The sequence below is a fragment of the Dama dama genome, chromosome 9 (genome assembly GCF_033118175.1).
Source record: "Dama dama isolate Ldn47 chromosome 9, ASM3311817v1, whole genome shotgun sequence".
NCBI lineage: Eukaryota > Metazoa > Chordata > Mammalia > Artiodactyla > Cervidae > Dama > Dama dama.
This window is the reverse complement of record NC_083689.1, coordinates 73,881,812-73,901,014: the sequence shown is the minus strand read 5'-3', so window position 1 is coordinate 73,901,014 and position 19,203 is coordinate 73,881,812. Positions and strand designations below refer to the sequence as shown.

Sequence of the window (19,203 nt, the reverse complement as noted above, 5' to 3'; positions counted from 1 at the left end):
ACAGAGCAGAAATTCAGGGAAGACCATGGCAGCCAGCGCACCAGAGAGGAAGAGAGAACCCTGAAAATCTGCAGGGGGTCTCCCTCCAGAGTTCACCACATGCATGCAAGAAACAGGATTAGAGGGAAGAATGCCAGAGCTCAGACAGAGCTGGGAATAGCATCTGTTCCCAACATCCAGGCTGTAAAACCTCATAATTTATGGAACAGTGAATAGACTACTAAGAGTCTTAACCACATTCCTCAAAAAATTAAAAATAGAACCACCATATGATTCAGCACTCCTAGTACACATCCAGAGAATATGAAAACAGGATTTTGAAGAGATGTCTGCTGCATGTTCATTGCAGTATCATTCACAGATACAAAAACAACCTAAGTGTCCATCAACAGATGAATGGATTAAAAAGGTGTTATATACATATATACAGACACAATGGAATATTATTCAGTGGTGAGAAAGAAGGATATCCTGTCATTTGCAACAACATGAATACACCTTGAGGACATTATGGTAAGTGAAATAAGCCAGAGAAAGACTAATACTATATGTATGGTGTCACTTATATGTGGATTTTAAAAAAGTCAAATTTATAGAAACAAGTAGAGTGAGATGTTGGTCAAAGGGTACAAACTTTGTTATAAGACAAATAAGTTCCTAGGATCTTATGTACAGCATGGTGTTATGGCTAAGAATAGTGTATTATATAACTGAAAGTTGCTAACAGATCTTTTTTTTTTTTTTCCCATTTTTATTAGTTGGAGGCTAATTACTTTATAATATTGTAGTTGTTTTTGCCATACATTGACATGAATCAGCCATGGATTTACATGTGTTCCTCATCTTGAACCCCCCTCCCACCTTCCTCCCCATCCCATCCCTCTGGGTCATCCCAGTGCACCAGCCCCGAGCACTTGTCTCATGCATCCAACCTGGACTGGCGATCTGTTTCACACTTGATAATATACATGTTTTGATGCTGTTCCCTCAGATCATCCCATCCTCGCCTTCTCCCATAGAGTCCAAAAGTCTGTTCTATACACCTGTGTCTCTTTTTCTGTCTTGCACATAGGGTTATCGTTACCATCTTTCTAAATTCCATATATATGCATTAGTATCCTGTATTGGTGTTTATCTTTCTGGCTTACTTCACTCTGTATAAGGGGCTCCAGTTTCATCCATCTCATTAGGACTGGTTCAAATGAATTCTTTTTAATGGCTGAGTAATATTCCATGGTGTATATGTACCACAGCTTCCTTATCCATTCATCTGCTGATGGGCATCTAGGTTGCTTCCATGTCCTGGCTATTATAAACAGTGCTGTGATGAACATTGGGGTGCATGTGTCTCTTTCAGATCTGGTTTCCTCAGTGTGTATGCCCAGGAGTGGGATTGCTGGGTCATATGGCAGTTCTATTTCCAGTTTTTTAAGGAATCTCCACACTGTTCTCCATAGTGGCTGTACTAGTTTGCATTCCCACCAACAGTGTAAGAGGGTTCCCTTTTCCCCACACCCTCTCCAGCATTTATTGCTTGTAGACTTTTGTATAGCAGCCACCCTGACTGGGGTGTAATGGTACCTCACTGAGGTTTTGATCTGCATTTCTCTGATAATGAGTGATATTGAGCATCATTTCATGTGTTTGTTAGCCACCTGTGTGTCTTCTTTGGAGAAATGTCTGGCTAACAGATCTTAAAATGTTCTCACCACAAAAAAGATAAACATGTGATGTGATGGAGGTATTAGCTAACACTACAGTGGTAATCATTTTGTAATATATGTATCTCAAATCAACACATTGTACACCTTACACAGTGCTTTATGTCAGTTATGTTTCAATAAAGCTGAAGGAAAAAACAGACTGGGGCCAGACAGATATGAGTGTGACTCTAGGCTCCAACAACCCATCACCTGTTTCACAAACTTTAGAAGCTTCATTTCCTCATTTGTAATACAAAGATTCATTTTATAGAGATACATGGGAAAACCATAAGATACATGGGAAAACCATAGTAAGAAAGTTGTACGTCAGTACTAAGGGGAAATTAACCCTAGTCCTGTCTGAGTGATTGAGTGAGTGAAGTAGCTCAGTCGTGTCCGACTCTGCAACCCCGTGGACTGTAGCCTACCAGGCTCCTCCATCCATGGGATTCTCCAGGCAAGAATACTGGAGTGGGTTGCCATTTCCTTCTCCAGGGGATCTTCCTGACCCAGGAATCGAACCCGGGTCTCCTGCATTGCAGGCAGACACTTTAACCGCTGAGCCACCAGGGAAGAACAGAGTCCTGTCTAAAACACCTTAAAAGCAAAATTCAAATGAATCAAACTGTTTCCAAGTATTAATAACTTATTTATATCCTAGAACAAAGTTTAAGAATGTTTCTAGAAATGTAAAAGTACTCCGTTAAAAAAGTAAAAGTCACATCTGATACCTAATTAAAAATTGTCAAAGCAGTAGGAAAACATGAACTGTAAAGAGGGGAAAAAACAAGCAAAAAAATCAATTGCAATCAACCCAGAGTTGACATAGATGTCAGAATGAGCAGACAAGAACATTAAAACAGAAATTATAACTGCATTCTGTATTTTTAAAACATTGATTAGAGACACAGAAGATATTTTAAAAAAAAAAAAACTAATCAAATCTCTAGAGGTGAAAACTACAGTGTCTGAAGTTAAATGATACCATAACATTTGCTGAGTGGAAAAACTTGTTCTGGGTGCCACCTGGAGAATGGTTTTAGGGAAAATAATATTAAAGTAGGAATAAGAAGCTGTTAGAACATCCCAGGTGAGAAAAGATGGTGGTCTGAATAGGAATGACAAGCACTGGAAGAAGCAGGCCTTTGTGAAACATTGAACAGAAGGAATTGGCAGGATGAGGTAGAGTGCACAGGTGTGTGAGGTAAGGAAGCTGAAGGTGACTATGTGAAATATAAGATGACGGGAAGTGAGCAGCTTCTCCACTTGAGGTGAGGTCAGGGAGCATCAGCTGTGCCTTACATGGAATCAGCAATGAGTAACGGAAATGCAATTCAAGAGGTATGAAAGTCACTCAGTTGTGTCTGACTGTTTGCAACGCCATGGACTATACAGTCCATGGAATTCTCCAGGCCAGGATACTGGAGTGGGTAGCCTTTCCCTTCTCCAGGGGATCTTCCCGACCCAGGGATCAAACCCAGGTTTCCTGCATTGCAGGCAGATTCTTTACCAGCTGAGCCACAGGGGAAGCCCTGAGGAGGTGTGCCTGCACACTTCAGTCGTGTCTGACTCCATGTGACACTGTGGACTTCAGTCTGCCAGGCTCCTCTGTCCATGGGATTCTCCAGGCAAGAATACTGGAGTTGGGTTGCCGTGCCCTCCGACAGAGGACCTTCCCAACCCAGGGATTGAACCGGCATCTCTTATGTCTCCTGCATTGGTAGGTGGGTTCTTTACCACGAGTGCCACCTGCGAAGCCCAACTCAGGAGGTATCTGCCACGAAACCAGGTGATGCCTCCTGCAGGGGCCACACCAGGAGCAGGAACGGTGAGCTCAAAAGCTGAAAGATAGGTACAGCTGGCTTCATGGGAGAGGGAGGACAGAAAAGGGGGACACTGGAAGGCCAGGTAGGGCCCAGATCAGGCAGAGCTTACAGGGCCAGGGAGACAAATTCAGATGTTACCTGAAGTAGGATGGGAATCTACTTAGATTACAATCTAAGCAGTGGACTGACAATTAGATTGGCCTTTTCAACTGTCACTCTGGTCGATGGTTTGAATGGACTGGAAGGGGCATGAGCAGAAGCAGAATGACCAGTTTGAGGACTTTGATCATCATGAGAGATAACAGCTTGCATTGGAAGGGTGGGAAAGAAGCGAGTAAACTAAAACTAGAAATGTATACTAGAAGCAGAACCATCATGTTTGGTTTGAGGTGAGTAAATGCCATTTATGGAAATAGAGAAGGCTAGCAAAGGGCAGATTTGGGAGAGGAGAACCCAGAGTTCTAATTTATATATATTAGATGAGATCTCAGGTAAGCAACTATAGACAGGGGTCTCAGAGTTCAGGGGAAAGAAGTAGGCTAGAGACACAAACACAGCACAGAGGTGGGATTCCAAACCGCAGCAGTAAATAAGATCACAAGGAGAAGGTTTGTAGAGTGAGAAAAGAGGCCAACACTGAGCCCTTACAATGTGACATTTAAGAAAGATATGGAGAAAAGGAAGGATTTTTTTAAAGGTGCAGTTGAGACTAAAGAATTTGCAAGAATTAAATAAATAAAACAAAATGCAGAGGAAGATGATAACTGAAGAGGGGAGGTGACCCAGAGCACATGTGGAGACACTGGCCTATGACAGCAGGAAGGACACCTCTTTGGCAAGATTCAGGTAGCTTATAGAATAAATGACTGTTGATGGGAGACTTCCTCTGCTGCAGGGAGGTACACTACCTGAGAGGCAGGGGTGCTGGGGAGAAAGGTAAAAGTTTAGAGAGTAGAGAAGGTATGAATAATCCACAGGACCTATATAGTACAGGGAACTCTATTCAATACACTGTAATAACCTGTATGGGAAAAGAATAGATAGATGTATAAATAAATCACTTTACTATATACCTGAAACTAACACAATATTGTAAACCAACTATACTCCAATATAAAATAAAAAATTTTTAAATAAAATTTTTTGCCACTTTAAAAAAAAAGAGAGGAGGTATGAAAACAGTTGACTCAAAGTAGGAGGATAAATATGAGTGTAAAACTTGTCAGGCCATGTTGCATGGTGTCAGCTCCCAAAGTTAGTTGATCCTGAATCCTTAGGGATGCTAACTGGCTACAGAAGATGATTTTCTCCAGGAATGCTCCTCAGTTTTCAAAGATACTAACATACCACAGTACTGCATCCAATCCCTAGCCTCTTTTGAGGTTGTCCCAGAATCAGCTGCCCAATCTCCAACTTAAGCCACAAACTGGGTGTTCAGACATCCTATAACCTTTGGAGCAGGTCAAGGCAAGGTTAAAACCTGACACTCCCAACTCCACGATGAGCTCAGTGGGTAATCAACAATAGGAAGGTAATCTCTCAAACCTCCAGGCCCTCACGGTTCCAGAAGGAAGGGCATTTTCTTTCTTTCAATGGTATAATTCTATTAATATACAAATTTTCATAAATTTAAGACTATACTAATCTCCCAAATGTGCACACACACACACACACACACACAGATAAGATAATCCTGGTAAGACATGAACACATAGCTTTACAGATATTTTCATACTTGCTCTGGAAGTAGGGAGAGCAATTTGGACTCTCTTGCAGATCATGATGATGATGAAGAAACAATCCTGAGGAGATGACAGTGGAAACAAGACTAAGGATTCAGGAGGAATCAAGGAGTTGGAACTGGAAGGATGACAAATGGTAGGAAGAAAGCACAAGAAAGAGTCAAAAATATAGAAGGAAACCCCTCATACAAGAGTCCTCAGGTGTTTTTACAAGGATGTTTGCTGTTGCATAGTTTATAATTAGAAAATATGATACAGTTATACAATGGAAAATATGTTCATTAAAAAGGATAAAGTAGATCTACATATGTAGACATGGAAAGACATACAATGTTCTTGGATTGGAAGAATCATTATTGTCAAAATGACAACAGTACTCAAGGCAATCTATGGATTCAATATAATCCCTATCAAATTACTATTGATGGTGTTTTTCACAAAACTAGAACAAAAAATCTTAGAATTTTTATGAAGACACAAAAGACTCTTAATAGCCAAGGAAACTTTTAGAAAGGAAAACAGAACTGGAAGAATCAGGCTCCCTGACTTCAGACTATACTACAAACAACAGTCATCAAAACAGTATGGTATCGGCACAAAAACAGCTATAGATCAGTGGAACAGGATAGAAAACCCAGAAATAAACCCACGCTCCTATGGTCACCTAGTCTATGACAAAGGAGGCAAGAGTATACAATGGAAAACAATCCTGGGAAAATTGGAAAACTACAAGTAGAAAAATGAAATTAAAATAGCCTTTAATACCATACACAATTACTCAAAATGGATTAAAGACCTAAATGTAAGACCAGATACTATAAAACTTTTAGAAAAAAAATATGCAGAATACTCCCTGACATAAATCACAGCAATATCTTTTTTGATCCATCTATTAGAGTAATGGAAATAAAAACAAAAATAAACAAATAGGATGTAATTAAGCTCAAAAGCTTTTGCAGAGCAAAGCAAACCATAAACAAAAAAAACCACCTACAGGATGGCAGAAAATACTTGCCAAAAAATGGACAAAGGATTAATCTCCAAAATTTACTAACAGCTCATGCAGCTCAACATAAAAAAAAAAAAATCCAATCAAAAACTGGGCAGAAGACCTAGATCTCAAAAAAAAAAAATACAAATGGACAAGAAGCACATGAAAAGATGCTCAACATCACTAATTATTAGAGAAATGCAAATCAAAACTACCATACCTCACCTCATGGTCAGTAAGGTCATGATCAAAAAGTCTACAAATAACAAATGCTGAAAAGCGTGTGGAGAAAAAGGAACCCTCCAACACCGTTAGTAGGAAAATAAATTGGTACAGCTACTATAGAGAACAGAACTAAAAATAGAGGTATCATATGACCCATCAATCCCATCTCTGGGCATATATCCAGAGGAAAAGCATGGTTCAGAAGGATTCATGCACCCCAATATTCACTGCAGCACTGTTTACAATAGGCAAGACACAGAAGCAACCTAAATGTCCCATCAACAAATGAATTGATAAAGAAGATGTGATACATACACACAATGGAATATTACTCAGCCATTAAAAAGAATGAAATAATGCCATTTGCAGTAGCAAGAATGGACTTAGAGATTATCATACTCAGTGAAGTATGTCAGAAAAAGAGAAATATCATATGATTTTACTTATACATGGAATCTAAAATATATATATATATATATATATATATGTATATATATATACACAAATAAACTTATTTATAAAACAGAAAGACTCACAGTCTTAGAGAACTTATGGTTACCAGAGGGGAAGGTGCAGAGAAGGAATAGATTGGGAGTTTAGGACATGTATACACTGATACATTTAAAACAGATAACAAGGACTTACTGTATAGTACAGGGAACTCTGCTCAATACTCTGTAATAACCTAAATGGGAAAAGAATTTGGAAAAGAATACATATATATGCACAACTGAATCACTTTGCTGTATACCTGAAACTAACAACATTGTTAATCATCTGTACACCAATATAAAATAAAAATGTTTTTAAATGTATAGTGCACCTTCGAAATAGTATACATGGTTTCTATGACAGCAAAAAAACTTTTAAGAACTCAAGATGGTATATACAAAAGAGCATTTCTCATTATGGGATCCCTGGAACACTGCAGAACTATTTCTACATTTCAAAGGGAAAACATTAGTGAAATTTATATTTGCAGATGTAAGAAAAAATTAAATGCATCAATAGTTCAGAAGGATGATACTCAAAGTGTATATTGATACAGAGGCAGCACAACTAACCACCCCATATATGCTCTTTTCAGTAAGTGGATTTTGCTACATATCTTGTCAAAATTTCAAATTTTCCTGTAATGATATTTTTTGGTTTTATATACAGTTGAGGTATATATATACAGTTTAAGATATATGTATATTCATTGCTGAAAATAGTTTGCCACGATTTTGCAGAAAAATACTATTAAATAAGTGATAAATGAAAAACAAAAGACAATCTTTCCATGGCACCCAACACCCCCATGCCAAACTCAAAACCCCTTGCACAGTTCAAATAGCCACATGGTCCCTGCTTCACTCTCCTTTGTTTGCAACCACACTGCTGCTCAAACCTAAAGCCGGAAAAAAACAAAGGCAATTTTCATTCAGCAAGCTGTGTTCACTTGCTTCCTGCCATTTGCAAAAGCTATTCCCTCTGCTCAGAACTCTCTTCCATTAAGCCTCCATCCACATGTACTTCCCCAGGAAGCCTTCCCTTGACTGGGCTGGGGAGTGTTCCCCAAGTCCTGGTCCTCCCCACCCCAGTGCATCTTCCTGTATCACAATGGCATTTGATACCTCTCTCCCCAAGGATGCCAGGCATCTGAGTGCAGGGGCAACATTGGTATTTAACCACGGCAGGCTTAGTTCCCAGCACATTGAGACTAAAGTGATAAATGATCAGATTACTGGAAAGAACAAAGTCAAATTAGGATTTCTATCATAGTACTAACCCTTTTGGGACTTGGTATAGGGACTAACCTTCCTATACAGGTTAGATCAGAATTAGTCTAATAGAGAATACTAATAATATATTTTTTAAAAATTCTAATTGCGTTCCTGTTGAAGGTTAATTGGAATTTGAAACCTGAAAAAATGCCAATGCAAAAATAAGTTAGGTGTGAACAAACCTTACATAAGTAAGATCATGCTTAAATGCAGTGTAGGGGAATGGTATGATTGAAAGAAATAAACTTTAATTCTACATTTAGGACAGATCATATTTCCAAACAAGCCTTCTCATAAGCTTTCTCTTAATGAAGCCAAACAATGTAAACTGCTACAAACAGCAATAATATCCACAAAGAGAGAATTATCTACGTTAAAGAAGCATCTGTTTAAAATTCTTAAAAGTCAACAAACATTAAGCACTTTGAGTTCTGATAAACAGTGAAGAGAAGATCATTTGTGCTCAGGTCTGACCAAGGACCTGGTAAAGAATTGACCAGTCACCTTGCTCCCAGATCTTTGTTTCCTCCACCACAACAAACCACTTTCCAAAGTTTCTAAATGTACTATAGGGTATGAAAGCCACTCAGATTAGGGTTAGCTTTTCAAACTGGCCTGATTATACCTAAGGATGTGAGGTCTAATCCTCTTAAAGTCAAGTGTCAAGTTGTCTTATTCTCTTTCAAAAATCTTTCTACTGATTTCAGAAATCCAGACTGATTCAGTAATGTTTAAAGGGTCAAAGTTTTGAAGTTAGGACCAGTGACTGTGTTTGTTCCTGTCATTTCATGCCTAGTATCTTGTAGATTCCTCTAATAATAATGGGAAAGGGTTCACATTCTAACTTGACTATAGATGCTACAGACATTTCAGGAGAAAGATTTCCTGTATAGGTTAGTATTAAGCAAGGATCAAATTCAATTGACTGCCTGGCTAGGCAAGTTAAGCGAGTTAAATAGGCTGGGTCACAGAAGAGACAGAATAAGAGGAATACTTCAATTCTCCCTTCAAGCCATCTCACATAGGGTCTAGAGGACAGAAAACCCACACTCCACCTAAAAGGCAGCCAGCACTCACTCTATCACCACTCGACCAAGTGCTGGAAACAAGGGCCTACTATTTAACAGGTCTGCCTTTCAAAGAGAATCTCTAAATCCAAATATATGTCCAAACTAATTTAAAATAGTGGCAACAATTTTCTAAAATCATCATCAGCCCTCTCTGCCCAATAAGAAAAAAAATCCAGAGGCAACCATTAGCACTGATATTTTGATTCCGGTATCAGTTACAGAATCAAAATACCAGTTCTATCATTTTCCAGCACTTCATACCTTCAGTACATGAAGCTTCTAAACTTCAATGTCCTCATCTGAAAAACAGGATCATGAACGTGAAACATAATGCTTATTAAAGACTTAAAAACAATTCCCAACACAGAGTTATCAACTAAATAGAGTTTCCTGTAGGTAAAGAGTGGATCTCACTACAAGTAAATTATCTGCTGTGGTCTTCAAAGAACCCAATTGAAGAGCTCAAGAAGGCAGAATTCTCAGGAGATTTAGAGCCTTTCAAATTTTGATCACTGAATACAGGGTATTGAAGTCATTAGAAACTAGATAGAAACAGCAATAAAGAATTCCTAGCAATAGACACTTAATGAGCTGGAAGTGGCTCTTCTAATTAAGAGGTCTAATAACTGTCACCAGTTAATGGCCACAAAAACGGAGTAAAGTATACATGGAGAGGTATATGTTTCAGGAAAAACAGTGGCAGCTTTTAAAGCAAGCTGTTAAATCAGAGGGTTTTAGGGTAAGTTTTTCAACTTAGACAAACTTCTCATCACATTATAGACTCTCATCTGTTAAACAGGTCTACTAGTTTTCACAGTTTTTATTACCAAAATACAAGTTGGTGTGCCCTACACCCAGGGGGGCCAAACAATACCAAAACGCTGGAGTATGGTACAGAGAAAGGTTCACTGAGGGCCACGCAAGGAGGTGGTTGGCTCATGCCTCAAAACCCCCAAACTCCCCAAAAGCCTGCAGCAAAGCCCTTTTCTAGGAAAGCTGAGGAAGGAGAATGGTTAATTGTTGTGAACTTCTTGTGTCAGATCCTTTGTTCTTGAAGTCAGGTCATGGTCAGGTAAATGTTACATTAAACAAAAGTTATTTCCTGTTCTGACAAGAAAGGACCAGGTCCCAAGTACAACTTTCACCCTCCGAGGTCTGGGTTCTGGCTGAGAGGAGGCAGAACTTAGTTTGTGGCTCCCTCAGGGCCAGGTCCCAAGACCCTGGTCATCTCTGAGGGAGCCAGGCACCCAGGACCCAGCTGGCCCTCACTCTCCTCAGGCCGCCCATATGGCAGGGATAGGTCCCGAAAATTGTGACCCAGACTGACGGCCGCTGCCATTCGGTCACAGAGACAGGGATAGGGGAGAGGTTCATCGCCTCCTCAAGGTCTGGGCCGGGCCAGTGGCCAGCCTTGGTGAGGGCTCTGGAGCCCTGCAGGACACAGACAACTCCTAGCCGGTTCCCTGGGCCCCTCAGCTCACTCACTGGGCTGAGGGCGGGTGAGCTGGAGGCCCCCAGAGAAAAGGCCAGGATCTTTCTCTTACCTCACTCTCCACCTGACAACCACCACTTCTGCCACTAACGGTCACTCACTGACAGCTGGTCGCTTGGGGGAAGGGCCCACCACAGCACATACCAATGGCTGAGCAGGACCACTAATAAGTCTCATGGTCACCACTGCCTGGACAGGGTGCAAAGTTATGGCAGCAGGCACCAACAGCAACAGCGGGCTAAGGGCCGTGCAGCCTGTAGCCTGCTACATTTTAAGCAAATTCTAAACAATACCAACCACAATATTAGGAAGAGTCTGTTAAACAAAGAATTGCTTTATTAATACAAACTATTAATACATACCCAAACTATAAAGTGTTAAGAAATTTAAATATCTAAGTCACAGCAAACAGGTGGCAATTCAACATCCAGAGTGGACAGAATGCTTGAGGGAGACTGCAACAGATCTAGAAAACAGGAATTTCTTATTCAGTATCTGCAAATCCACATGTCCATCAACACACACATTAGTTTCACTTTAATCATGAACTCGAACTCTTATTTTTCCCTTTGTCTCATGAATTACCCCTGCCCCACCTACATACATATACATACACTTTCTCACTTATTTCTTGGAATGTGGCTATGGTCCCAGAATTAACCTTCATTATGAAATAAATCATAGAAGTACCCCAAATTCTATCATTCTTAGAGACCCAAGTAACTGCCAACAATTATCACTAGTGTAATCTGGCAAATAATGTAAGTTATTCCATCAGATATAATAGAAAACATGCTGATAATGGCTTTTGACCACCAGTCTGAACCAAGACCTAAAACCTCCTGCTATTGTGTGGGTCTTATCCTACATGAGCTTTGGATTAACTTGGAACTCTCATTTCAAGCAAGTTTATTTTACATCAACTTTTAATATAAAAAGTTATACACTAAATTTCACCTTGTTTTGCTTGTATGTAAGACTGTCAAGATTCCAGAATGACTTAATTTTACTGGGCATTTGCAACTAAAAAACAGTACCAGTTGAAAATAGTTTTCACTATCCTGAAACCTTATCCCTTCAGTCTGAAGTATAGAAATTACTAGCCTTCTGCACAACCCTATCCTTACAGTAATGGAAGTGTTATGACACAGATTGTTTACAGCCCTTCTAGAAGGGCACTTGTTCACTTACTAGACTCCCACAGCGGAGGAGGCATCTTCAGAGGCGAAGGGGGGCCCACATGTAACAGCTGCTCAAGCTCCCTCTCCTCATCAAGGATCATGAGAGGCACTCCATTCAAGGGGAGGTGTGCGATCTGGTGCTCCTCAGGCAGGTCAAAACTCTCAAAATCTGCCACAGAAAGCACTTTGTCAGGGCAGCAGTTCTCAGGGTGGTGAGTGGCACCCTGCCAGTCTAAGACCCTTTCATGGGGCCCAGGAGCTCAAACTATTTTCATAATAATACTAATACCTTTTCCCACTGTGCTGACATCTGCAATGGTGGTCCAAAAGCAACAGAGGATAAAACTTCTGTGCCTTAGCACAAATCAAGGCAGTGGCAATAAATTATATTTAGTATATTTCTCACTACCCTTCACTGGTATTAAAAAAAATGCCTGTTTCACATATCACTTTACCATATGCAATAAAAAAGTATTAATTTTATGAGCTCTCAACCCTTGAAAACATGTCTTTTTAGCATTCTGTATAAGTTGTGAAGTATGACATTAAACAGTTCTATCATATACTGAAGTACCGTGGTGTTTTCCAACAAAAACGATATGTGCAATTGTTTGATTTGCAAGCTAAACCAGAGGTGTTACTTCTGGACACTATTTACTTTAAAGAACTAAAAGACAAACTTTGGTAACTTGGACTTGGATATGTGTTGCACATTTTCTCCAAGCAATGAAAGTCTACCAGTTCAAGAGAAGCAGTATTTGTTGCCAATGATAAAATCCACAGTTTCAAGGGGAAAAAAACCCTAAAATTTCAGAAAACCTATTTGCAATCATTAGCTTGACAGTTTCCTAGTACTGAAGACTTTTCTGATGAGGTCAGTGGTAAGCATTAATGAGTGTGCTCTTGACATGCATAAAGAAACATTTCAACTTGTGGATGACCTACATTTCCCAGCAAACCAGTATTTCTAAATGATCAATGGTGATAAATGCAGGATAAAAAGATACATTCAAAGTGCAAAACAGACCAATGGATTTAAGTGTCAGAATAATACAATGCTTACTGAAATGGTTTCAGATTCTACATTTCAACTATGCATACAGAAGCAGCCACAAGTTGAATGTTAGTGTAATAGCAAAGAAAACTATCTATACTTATCTGAAAAGACTTAAAATGTTTCTCTTTTCCTAACCATGGCTGCAAAAGGCCAGATTTTCTTCATATATGTCAACCGAAAACAGATTCAACAGACGGAATGCACAATCCCATGTGAATCTAGCTATTTTATGTTAAGCGAGATTAAGCAAATTTTCAAAAACATAAACCCATGCCACTCTTCTCACTAAATTTTGTTTTAAGTTATGTAATGTACATTAATGTAATGGGTTTATTGTATTTTAACAAATTAACACTTTTTAACTTCTCAATTTTAATTTAAAATATAGGATATATAAACAACACACAAAAGTTCTTTGGGGTCTTAACTACTTTAAGAGTGTAAAAGTCCTAAAACAAATTTAAGAAACAATATATGTGACTACTTAATTTAAACCACTGAATTGTAAAAAAAAAAAAAAAAAAAAAAAAACAGACAGACAAAAGACCCCAGAGGAAATAAGTCTGCAACACACAGGGCTAATTACCTTTATCCAGAGAGTTCTTTACACACACAGACACAGAGTGTAAGAAAGTCACAAAAATCAAGAGAAAACAAAGATACAAACAGAAAATTTAAAACTATAAATGACCAATAGTCAAATATGCTCAGGCACACTCACATATCACAATTTTAAACAAAAAAATACCAATTATCTTTCTGATAATTTTAAAATATTTGCAGTTAGAGAACAAAGGGAAAGCGGCCATCCTCATCCACTGAAGGGGGTTTCAATAACTTATGCTATTTTGGAAGGCAGTTTAGCAATATCTCTTTCCCCCCAACACAGCTATTGTACATAGTCCTCTTTCCTGGCCAATAAAGTGTGAAAGTGTTAGTCGCTCAGTCTTGTCCAACTCTTTGTAACCTCATGGACTGTGGCCTACCAGGTTCCTCCGTTCATGCGGGAATTCTTCAGGCAAGAATATTGGAGTGGGTTTCCATGCCTTTCTCCAGGGAATCTTCCTAACCCAGGGATTGAACCCAGGTTGCCCGCATTGCAGGCAGATTCTTTACCATTTGAGTTACCTGGGAAGCCCTCAATATGCATAAATCTACCTCATTTTCCTGAATGGTAATGATGAGATGCACCACATTTTATCAAAACTTAATCACACAGCTTTGAGACCCAATAATTCTTCTTGGCATTTACTCTCTAGGTATACTCACAAACTCTCAACAATAATTGCAGAATTGTTTTGTAATATATATAAAAGCCAGAAACAGCCCAGATGTATACTAGTGGAATAATTAAATGCTCTTTGGATCAAAAGGCAAAAAACCCAGCTCAGAAATCTCAAAGACCCCGTGTGATTTGACCAACCCCCTCACCAGTGTCCTCCCTCACCTGCTTTTCAGTTTTCCAGAACCTCTCCAGTCCTCTCCAGTTTCTGCCTCAACATCTTTTGTCTGTTACAGTGGGGGTGCCCAGCCCTACCCCTTCTCCACCCAACTATCTCCTTACATCCTTCAAGCCTCCACTGGATGTCACTTTCTGAGAAATACTTCCTGCTCCTCCAGGCTAGGTTTAGTTCCCACTAACAAGCCCTGTTTTTCTCCTTGGCTCACACTCAAAGTGAAAGGATTTGTTCAGTGTCTGACTTTCCCTCCAAATCTTGGGCTTCCTCAGGGTGAGGCCTGCCTTGTTAATCACTACATCCTAAGCCAATAGCGCCTGGCATACAGTCTACTCTCCTTAATGTGAGTACATTAAAGCTTGAAAAAAGCCGATTCTATAATAGAAAATATTTCAGATACATGTAGGAGGTTGAAGACATCAAAAAGCACATGTTCTCACTGGCTATGTGGATTTTTCAGGCTTGTTTTTTATTGTTCAACTTGACATCAAGTTCACTTTCTAAAAGTGGGCTTGCTTGGAAGGCTGTCTGCTAACACTGAACAAGTAATCCCCCCCAGGTGGTTTTAGCTTTTGAGGACAAGAATTATGTTCTCCCATCTTTGCTCTGATTCCTCTTCTGACTTAAGATGATGCCTTAAAAATAAATCCACAAGTTATTTGCCCAAAGCACCCCAGATTCAGACAGCCTTGTTATAGTTTTAGATCACATGTCATATTCAGAGCCATAACAAGTTACAGTTGAATTGGATACTAAGAAAAACTGAAAGCTAGAGCATTTGGACAATACCAAAAGATTACCTAATGGATCGAAGGGAAAGAATTTTTCAATTTCTGGATAGGTGTCATCTGAGGCAGGAACCGAACTTTTTGCCTTAACAGTCTTCTCAGTAATCTAAAAGAAACCCAAGAAAACATCCATTAGTAAGAGTGGAAGCCTTGTCAACTGATTAGTACAAAAGATTGGAGAGATTCTTCAAGACATGGGATTACTTCACATTTTAAATTTGTCTTCAATTTCTAAGAAACCATAATCCCTCATTCTCAAAATCACACAAAAATACAATTCAGCAATCAATTCTAGTATCATGGCTCAAAAGTTAAGGCTGAAATACAAGTATTATCACCTGTTAGCATAAATTATCAAAATGCAGAGCAGAGTCTGTTTTTAGTCGCTAAGTCATGTTCAACTCTTTTGCAATCCCATGGACTATGTAGCCCACTAAGTTTCTTTGTCCATTAAGATTTCCCATGCAAAAATACTGGAATGGGTTGCCATTTCCTTGTCCAAGGGATCTTCTCCACCCAGAGATGGAACCTGAGTCTCCTGCATTGCAGGCGGATTCTTTACTACTGAGTCACCAGGGAAGCCCCAGAGTAGAGTTAATTCAGAGCTAATTGACTCAATCGCCCAAACTAACCTAATAGAAAAGAAAAAGGGCATAAATCACCCAGAATAGATGCTACTCCTAGAAGCCATTTTCAGCTTTTGGAAATGTGATTTTCCATCTGTGTTACCTAAAGTATTGGGTTAATATTAAAAACCAATTTGTGTTCCTCAAATAAACACACTGAGTAAGAGACAGTCAAAGACAGTCAAGGACTTTAGAGGCCCACCGTGGATAATTCTCTAGTCTGGAACTGGTAGGCAGTCCGTGATGGTGGTGGGCCAAGATGGAAGCTTGTAGAGTCTTGATTTATTCTTACATAACATGTGCATGCCTAGAGGAAATTACTAGGACAAGGCTTCCCACATTTCAGTTGTCACGTTCTCATCATTTTTGCTATATCCTTGCAATACCTACACTTAGCATTTCTCTTACTCAACACAGTTTTTTTTTTAAAAAAGACACCTTTATCCTAAAACCACACGTAACAGTTTGACATCAAGTATACTAGTTTTTTTCCTAATACACACTCAAACAATTACTGAAATGCAGTGCTAATTCACATGCTAAAGTTATCTTTCACAGCCAAGTCCTCTCAGTCTGGGATGCACTGACCTACAGTTTGTAAACACATGTACAAAGGTCAACATGCTACCAAGTTATAACCTACAAAGCTAGTGCTTGCTCTGAAAGGAGGGAAAGAGGATGGCAGGACCTGAGCTGTTATATTAGCATCATGACCTCTTGCAAAGTACCCTCCCTCACACTACTCAGTAGTCTAAGACACTTGTTAAAGACAGGTGAGGCAAAAATGTTAACAGCTGCTCCTGTGATCTCAAGGTACAGAGGAAGTCCATAAAGACTATATGATGATTCTCTTCTGTTAATCTACTTTGCTAGTCTCTATTTCCTTCCATTCACAGAGGAGAAGGTCAGGTAAGATGCTAGTAATCATTTTAAGAGTCAAAGTGCTGAAGTCTTTAATTATAGCCAACACTTACCTTTTTGGTCGAGAAAGTTGTCTGTTTCTGTTTGAGCGGTCCATTCGTCTTAACTGATTTTTCTGTAGCTCTGTTGACAGTTCCCAAAGCCTTTCTGGCAGTTTTTGGTAAAGCTGGTGGAGCATCAAACATTTTGCCAACACGTGGTGTTGAAACCTGAGATCTCCCATCTAAAGCTTTGACTGCTAAAGAAAAAGTCATACTGTAAGATCATTCCAGCAGTAAACACCTGTGCAACTTGAAAGCTGACTGTGCCTATAAACTTGGCCTAATTCTCACAGCCAAACTTAACCCCCTTTTTTGACAGTGGCATGGTCCTATGCCTAACAGCATTTCAGTTCACTACCCTCTTAAATAATCTCTTTAAGATACTGAACATGAAGGCTTCTCTGGTTTCTCAGTAGTAAAGAATCTGCCTGCCAACGCAGGAAACAGGGGTTTGATCCCTGACCCAGAAACCCCGACATGCCACAAAGCAACTAAGTCCATTTGCCACAAATATTGAGCCTGTGCTCTGGAGCCACAACTATTGAGCCCATGTGTCTCAGCTGCTGAAGTCAGCATCCCCTAGAACCCATGCTCTGCAACAATGCAAGCTACTGCAATGTGAAGCCTGGGCATCACAAATAGAAAGTATCCCCCCACTCATCGCACCTAGAGAAAAGGCCAGGCAACAACAAAGACCCAGCACATCCAAAAATAAATAAATAATTAAAAAAAAAAAAAAAAAAAAAGATACTGAACATGAAGAGACCCATAAGTACTTGGCAGTAAGAGTATTGGGTAAACTCGACTCCAACTGGGCTTCCCAGGTGGCGCTGCTGGTAAAGAACCCGCCTGGTAATACAGGAGATTTAAGAGACTCCGGTTCAATCCCTGGGTCATAAAGATCCCCTGGAGAAGGGCATGGCGACCCACGCCAGTGTTCTTGCCTGGAGAATCCCATGGACAGAAGAGCCTGGCCGGCTACACAGTCCACAGGACCGCAAAAAGTCGGAGACGACAGAAGCGACTTAGCACGCACGACTCCAACTGCCCACAAAGTATATTTGGGCCTCCCCCAGCTCCAAGCCACACCCACCACTGATTCACAATACCTGTGTACCTGATAGCCGCCTGTATACTTACAAGGTACAGACCCCAGCTTCAGCCCTTCCTTAGGAGCCACATGGATGCCTGGTTCTCCATTTTCCTTATCAACATAGATCAGAGTAGCCATTCTGGATCAACTAGAGGTGTGAAACACTCATTAAACCTTGGGAGTTAGGAAGATGAAAGAAGCTAAAGTGTAGCACTGACCCAACTTTCTACCCTGGGGACGTCTACGCAAAAACAGGAGCTAAGCAAGGGTAGAAGCCGGATCTTGAGGCAACAAGCATTTAATCCAGTTCTTAAATCTTGACGCCTGGGTCAGGGGCCCTAAGTTCCTGAAAAGCTGGCGGTCTGGGACTGGCACAGGCCCTGGTACTCATTGGAACCAAACTGCCGTGGGTCGCGCACGTAGCTCAAGACCGTGGCTCCAGCCGGGTGAGAGCGCAAGTCCCAGCCCCCAAACCCCAGGCCCCGGCTCCGAGACACCCGGACCACGGTTCCCAGGCCCCAGAGCCCCCACACATAAAGCCTACTCCCGCTTCCTACGCCGCTGGACCGTGCCGGACCAACCACTCGGTACCTCTCGGTTCACCCACATTCGGAGTAACAGCCAAACTCTCGCAAGACACGGCTCCAGCGGTCGCGCCAGACTCCGCGTTTAAACCACAACTTACGTCCCTATTGGTTCATCCATCCAGGAGGCGGGACAGGGGCGGGGCGGAGGCTCCGGAAGAACCAATGGGAGGAACCTACGCTCCCTGGGCTCCGCCCTGAAAGCTTTTCCCAGCAAGTTCGTCGTTTGTTCCCCGGGAGGAAAAAAACTCAAACCCGCTCACAACTTGGTCGTGGATGTCTTTTAATGGTTGCTTTTTAATCTCCCCCCCCCCCACCCCCCAGCGAGATAGAGGAGAGTAAATACGGTCTTTAATTCCAAGAAAGTTATTATTAATGTTATAACAAGATACAGAGTTGGCTTTTGCAATTTTCTATTTTTTTTCCTGAGACACTTTGGTGTGTCCAAAGTCAAAGTGAAAGTCGTTCAGTCCTGTCCGACTCTTTGCGACCCCATGGACAATACAGTCCATGGAATTCTCCAGGCCAGGATAGCCTGTCCCTTCTCCAGGAGATATTCCCAAACCAGGGATCGAAACCAAGGTCTCCCTCAGTTTGAATTGATTCCTTTATCTTGTTTAATATATTTCCATTTACCATA

General features: G+C 40.5%; 1 protein-coding gene and 1 non-coding gene across 7 annotated transcripts; both read right to left on the bottom strand.

Annotated features, from left to right (window-relative positions):
• Positions 1-2,203: 2,203 nt before the first annotated feature.
• TRNAC-GCA (transfer RNA cysteine (anticodon GCA)) lies at positions 2,204-2,276 on the bottom strand. Its single transcript has one exon. It is a non-coding gene; the product is annotated as a tRNA-Cys (tRNA).
• An 8,853-nt stretch (positions 2,277-11,129) lies between these two features.
• On the bottom strand, positions 11,130-18,669 carry PTTG1 (PTTG1 regulator of sister chromatid separation, securin). 6 transcript variants are annotated; one of them, XM_061151877.1, is made up of 6 exons: positions 18,571-18,669; positions 18,027-18,127; positions 16,899-17,083; positions 15,311-15,404; positions 12,007-12,165; positions 11,130-11,281 (listed from the first exon to the last, which is right to left on the bottom strand). In XM_061151877.1, exons 2-6 carry the CDS (start codon positions 18,115-18,117, stop codon positions 11,202-11,204), a joined length of 609 nt encoding a protein of 202 aa, XP_061007860.1. In that variant the 5' UTR covers positions 18,118-18,127; positions 18,571-18,669; the 3' UTR covers positions 11,130-11,201. The 6 variants fall into 6 exon arrangements, with proteins under 6 accessions (XP_061007860.1, XP_061007866.1, XP_061007862.1 ...); XM_061151883.1 differs by having other exon boundaries at positions 16,899-17,080; positions 18,587-18,644; XM_061151879.1 differs by having other exon boundaries at positions 18,587-18,641.
• Positions 18,670-19,203: the final 534 nt, after the last annotated feature.